The following is a 6,347-nucleotide window of genomic DNA, read 5'->3' as shown; positions in this document are numbered from 1 at the left end:
CTGCACCGATTCATTCACAGGACTGGGAAATGATTGTGCTTCTGAGCTCACTACAAGGACTCTTTCCCTATTCCTGCTTTGGGTGGTACGCAGGGAGCACGCTGGCCTGTTCCCTGCTGCAAAAGCACAGTGTGTGGGGGGGGAAATCCTGAAAAGTATTGTGCAGCACCATTGGTTCAGTCCAGAGGGAAGCTGGGATACTCAACTCCATTTGGTGGCTTCTGAAGTGTCTCCAGCTTGAAAACAAATATTGCCTAAGGTAACATCCTCACAGTGGTTGGTAGCTCGAAGAGGCTGAAACACCATCTTATTACTCCCATTAAACCAAGCCACGATCCATCTCTCCTGATCCCTTCCGCACACGAAAATCCCCAGAGGAAAGAAAATAAAAAAAAGCCAAACAGGAATAAAATAGATAAATAAATAAATAAAGGCATTCCCAAAACATTTATTTTGCTTTTTTTTCTCTCTCTCTCTCTCTCCAATCAGCTCAGAGACACTGACGCCACCTACCTCGGCCACCTCAGCCACGCACGGAGCAACCCCGAACGGTGTTGGAGTCGTGAGCCCTGAACTGCAACACTCCCACGGTCTCTTGTCTGCTTCTGGAAACCTGTCCCGAGAGCTGGTGCCGTCCCAACCCTTATTCCACTCCCACATATCAGTAACTCATTGGCTATACGGAAAAGAAGTGTATCCAAAGCACACGATGGCACGTGGAGGCTGAAGAAAGCATCGGTAACGGAGAACAGAACTGCAGCTGCTGTTCCTCCTGCCCTAACTAAAGGCTGAGCCACGGCACGACTCCTCCTCCAGCCCGACCCAAAGTGTGTCACCCCTCGCCCAGACATTCTTGTGGTGCATTACTGGCACTTTATAGCAGTCTCATATGGTAGATACATGCACATGTCTGTGTGTTACATACAAAAGGTCTGATAACAGTAAAACATTGTTCCGAGAGATATAAAAAACCCAAGGAGTTGCATTAGCCAAAAAAAGTGTTTTGTGAGAAACAACAATAAAAATGATATAACCACAGCTTTTCTTTTCTTTAAAATTAGATAAATACCCAAAGCTATGATTTTACTTGGGGCCTCTGTACCTTGACAGGGAGTCCAATGGAGTATATCTGAAGGCACTTAATATCCTCTACTCAGCTGTAAGATGGTTGCACAGGGAGCTGGGGAGCTTGAGATGTGATTTGGGGCATGAAGGAGAGAGATGGATGAAAAGAAGCCCTGAAGAGCTGTGATCCACACAGCCCCAGGTGCCGAAATGAACACAAACGTACAACCCAGGTGTGGAGAAGGTCTCTCTTGAAAAAGAAAACTGCCAATTGCAAAAGTCAGTGTGTTTCTATGGACAGAGCACTTCATGCAACTCTGACAGTGCATCATACACTCTTAGAGATATTTAGCTTTGTCAGTTCATTGACCTCCTCAGTCCCCGCTTCCTCACAGTCAGACTTCTCCGCGGCTTTGCCGAACCTGCACCTCTCCTCCGCCTTCACCGCGTCTTTCTGGAGCTTCTTGGCAGAAGGAGGGATGTCCTTGTTTTCTGAGTTATCTGTGCCATGGGCTGTGTTATCAGAATTCTGTACAGAAGGCACCAGGTTGGCAATCTCGTCGGTGGGAGACCGCCCAATGCTGCCATCCACTTGCACCCGAATGTCTGGAGATATGGACAACTGGTGATGCGGCACGATCCCGTTGTCCATGCATTTGGGGTAAAGGTAGGTCTTCATCTGACCCTTGCCCTTCACATTGACCGTCCCCCTGTAGTCAAAGTCATACCCCATCTTGCTGAGGATGCGGTAGCTCTCCTCACTCACCTGGATGCGGCACTCGACGCCGGTGGTGTCCATCCTGCTGGCGATGTTCACCGTGTCCCCCCAGATGTCGTACAGCAGCTTGGTGGTGCCGATGACCCCGGCCGTGAGGGGGCCGTGGTTGAAGCCGATCCGGAGCTTAAAATTAAACCACAGCATGTTGTTGTTGAAGTCGTCCACCACCCGCATCATTTCTTTGGCAAATTCGAACAGGGTCTGCAGGTGCCCGTGGGGGTGGCTGCTGTCCTGGCACTGCGAGGTGTTCAGCCCCGACGCCGCCATGTAGGTGGCCCCGATGGTTTTGATTTTCTCGATGCTGCTGTAGTGGGCTTTGCTCAGCAGCTCGTCGAAATCCCCGATGAGCTCGTTCAGGACCCGGTAACACTCCTTGCCCCCCTCGTAGTTCTCCTCGTAGAACTCGCTGAAGTTCACTATGCTGGCAAAGATCACCCCGCCGCTGTCGTGGTTTTTGGAATAGCTCTGGGACACCTTCAACTGCTCGGCCACGTGGTATGGGATAATATTCCTCAGCAACCAGTCAGCTTGATCCCTCATGCTCTGGATTTTGGTGCGATGGAGATCGGCCTCCACGTCCCCGTGGTAGTGGAGGCGGTAGCTGACCTCAAACTCTCGGTTCAGAAACCAGACCAGGAGTAGCAGGAGGAAGGAAACCAGAACCACCTCCTGCCCGATCAGGTCTGCCGGCCTCTTGGTGTCATTTGGCACTGAGCTGTTGCACGGGCTCTTCCTGGAGCTGGAGAGAGGGAAAAACAGACAGGGGCATTTAAAACCACGGAGTCAGGGCATTGCTGTTGCAGCTCCGCAGACAGAAATCCTGTGCTGGAAAAAGAAGTGTGGGAAGTGCAGTTACATACTGAATTATAAAATATGCATTGAGAACTTCATCTGCTGTTAAGAAAACGCCAAAGAATTAATTTCATTCTTTAACTGATTATTTCCTTATCATCAGGTTCAGCACCATGGAAGTCGCCCAGTACTGTTTTAAGGACTTCACCAAGGAAACAGTTATTGTTATACCTAAATATATAACTAAAAGCATACATGAAAATACGCATATACAGTGTTTAATAATAATTAATAATGTCTAGTGTGTTCAGATATCTGTGGGTATGTGCCCTCTGTATGGAGGGGGGGTGTGAGTTTTGTGGGATTTATCTCTTTTTGTATTACCTCCAATATTCAGAAACATCTGCTTTACATTCCTTGTGCCTTTTCCTCGTCTCTTCATCAAGAGGACCTTTGCTGTGTGCCTTTAACGCTACACATGAAGGGTTTGGAAGAAGGTAACACAGTACAAGACATGCTGTGGAGAACCCCCATGGCAGGGGGTTGGGATGAGATGATCTTTTAGGTCCTTCCAACCCAAACCAGTCTGTGGTTCTGTGAACTGCATGGAAGTGGAGGTATGGAGCTCTGAGCTGACATCTTTTCTATGATAAAGCCGCCGAGGCTCTTCATGGTGGAGACAGAAAGTTTCTCAAAGTGCCAAGATTACATAAAATAATAAAAAACTCCTGTCTCACAGAGATTGAGAGCAATATTTCAGATCCTTTCGACAGTTTGTCGCCTGCCTGTGCAGATTATGAAGCGCTGATGGAGCATCTGCCAGTGCCAAACCGCCCCTAACGAGGAGACATCTGCACTCTACAATCTCAACTTTCTGGAGAGAGGCAAAGACACAAATTGAATCTGAGAAGGCCCCACCTATGTAATCCTAGAAACCAAGGCTAAACCCAGACAGCTTGGCACCCAGTCATTTCTGGAGGCACCCAACTGCATTTTTTTGTATAACATTATGCCAAAGTTTAAGATTCGATATGAGCAGACATGTGCTGAAATTTTCCAAGTTAAGAGATGTTTTTTTTAAGGGAAAGCATCACATCAACCTTTCTCCTTGAGAACCAGAAAGCCAATCCAAGCTCAGTGCCTCCATTTCTTTATGAAGGTATGAAGAGTTTAAAACTCAGAGCACAACTGGAGCAACAGCTCAAGAAGAGGAGGCTGAATTTGTTTCTATAGCACATGAAAACATTTCTCAGCTCATTTTCTTTCTCTCTGTTCATGGGGGACAGGCTTCCCCGTTGGAAATATTTTAGAACTGAGCTTTATTAGAGACACGGTTTCTTTTTCTGAATTTCATTCTCAAATTCTGGATTGACAGAAAAGTGTAACGAAGCAAAACCACAGCACAGCTGTGAAACAGATGAACATGCCCCATCTCTGAAAACATTTCTCTGTGCCGTGGTCTTTGTTTCTATAGGGAAAAGAGCTCCCTGTAAGTAAAATATTTACAATACAGAGTGTGCAGACTGAATTTCAGATTAAAGATAAGACAACATATTATACTGGAAATTACTCCTTTTGTTTTCTACCATAAATATGCTTTTCCCAGGAGAAGGGAAGGTATATTCATTTTATTCCCTCTTCAGGAGGGAACAATGAAAGGAGGAGATATGCCCAGCTCAAAGTAGGTCCCACCATCAGTTTCCTGTAACTTACAGCTACTTTTCTCAACAGAACCTCTGTTATGAACCCAATTATTTCCTCCCTTGAAAGACAAGTCAGACTAAGCCAAAGACATGGTTTAGTGGTGGCCTTGGCAGTCTTGGGTTAGTCGTTGACTTGATGATCCTGTTGGTTCCTTTCAACTCAGGATATTCTACAATTCCCTGATCTAAGGGGTCTTTTCCTGCCTAAATGATTCTATAATTGATGTCTAGAATGGGAACAATTCCTGAAATACAATCCTTGCTACCTATTTTGCAGGTGGCAAAATATCCTCCCAGCTTGACGGGCTTATAAAACAAAATGAGGGGCGGGTAAGTAAGAGAAAAGATCTTGGAATATAAAAAAAAGGTTGGGGAAAGGATCTTGTTTAAGAAAAACAATTCAGGTTCTTTTCAGAATCTGAGTTTGTTATTTCCTGCATCTTGTGGGCAGAGACCTGCGAGAGGATCTGAGCAATGATTATGTTACTCCTTTGAGAGTACAAGTTTGATCCAGATAATCCTCTGTAACATCAGACATCCCTGCCATAGGGATTTATTTAAGTCATTAAAGGCTTTTTATTTACACTTGGTTGTACAAAACACTCCTCAAAGTACTTTAACTCCTCTCCAATGAATTAAGTGAGAGCCACAAATGGTACATTAGGAGAAGTGGAAGGCACGACCTGCTTTCTGGGAAGGACCTGCTGCCTCCCACTGCCCATTCCTGAAGCTCTGGCATCCGTGAGCTCTCAATCACCTCCTCAGCACCGGCCTGACCTTCTTTGCCATGTGGGCTCCAACCCAGAGATCTCCATGTGCAGGGAGTGACTCACTGTTCTCTGACCTGATTTCATTAATAAGGAACGGGTTGGGATCCCAAAAAAGAAGGTGCAGAGCCTTCTCCAGAGCAGGCGTTTTTATCCCGATGCGACTGCTGGAAGCATCAGTATGGAAAGCCCTGATTCCAGCCTGGAGCAGAGAGAGATTACATCGTCCTCATTTGTGAAGCAGATTTCTGGGTGTCCCAGTGAGCAGGTTACAGGACCCACAGGACTATAAATCACCTCACAAGTCAGTCAGCAGTGATGACCTGGAGTCACCCTTTAGAATGAAAAGAAGAAAAAGCCCCACAGCTCTAACAGAAAGGATCATCCCCTCCCAAATTCTACTTTTTTATGAGTTGCCGCAGCAGAAAATGAATTTTAAAAGTCATTCAAATTGAAATCTTAGGCTGACAATGTTCCTTTAACTCAAACTGGTGAAGTGCTGCCTGGCACTGCCACCTCACTATTAACTTGGCACCTCCATCCAGGCTGTGTGAATATGGAACGAGTGAGAGCTCCAGAGATAGGATCTCGATCACAAATCACAAAGATAATGGCTTTCCACTTATAGATTTGGAAAGCCAGTTTGCTTCTGAGCCAGTAACCCCTGCCTGGATTTGGATATCTTGCTATATCTAAGGAGGGTGTCTGCCTGCTGAATCTGAGGGAAGGATGCAATGGAGGAATGGTGAGGAAAAGGGGATCAAAGTGCTGCTTTCAATGAACAACGTGTAACTGATGCCTATAAACCCCTCCCTACAACCAAGAGATTTCAGTCCTCCCTATTGCTGATCCTCCTCAAGCAGCCACAGTGGAAAACAATACCCCCCACCTGCTCTGAGGTAAGGAATGAATGAAAATGGGAGCTATTTCCTGCTTAAAAGACGAAGTTTACAGTCGTATCCTTTGGGCTGAAGAAGTTGGCTGTCAGGAAAACAAGGCAGATTCCATATTTTGATTCATGGACAAGCCAGAGATTAACTTTGTGCTAAGACTTCATTACCATTGCTAGTGTCTCTCCTCCTAGGCAACATTAATATTATTTCGATTTTTGATCAAGGAAAGGGAACAACCTCATTAAAGGCAAAACATAAGTTTGTTTGGCCCTCACAGGAAAGCTTTTGCAGTGACTGGGGTGAGAAAAGAACCTGATTTATTTAATTCCATGAGAAAAGTGCTGCAAAA

General features: G+C 45.8%; 1 protein-coding gene across 2 annotated transcripts in view; it reads right to left on the bottom strand.

The window, feature by feature from the left end:
* Positions 1–428: 428 nt before the first annotated feature.
* Positions 429–6,347, bottom strand: part of ADCY9 (adenylate cyclase 9) — an 85,731-nt gene continuing 79,812 nt past the window's right edge. For both annotated transcript variants that reach the window (XM_027683948.1, XM_027683949.1), the window contains one exon: positions 429–2,582. In XM_027683948.1, the coding sequence (XP_027539749.1) occupies positions 1,394–2,582 (1,189 nt within the window). In that variant the 3' untranslated portion in view covers positions 429–1,393. The remainder of the gene's footprint in view (positions 2,583–6,347) is intronic.

This window comes from Neopelma chrysocephalum, unplaced genomic scaffold (genome assembly GCF_003984885.1).
Source record: "Neopelma chrysocephalum unplaced genomic scaffold, ASM398488v2 Primary Assembly neopelma1_65, whole genome shotgun sequence".
Lineage (NCBI taxonomy): Eukaryota > Metazoa > Chordata > Aves > Passeriformes > Pipridae > Neopelma > Neopelma chrysocephalum.
The sequence above is the reverse complement of the archived record's forward strand: the minus strand, read 5'-3'. Positions and strand labels throughout refer to the sequence as shown.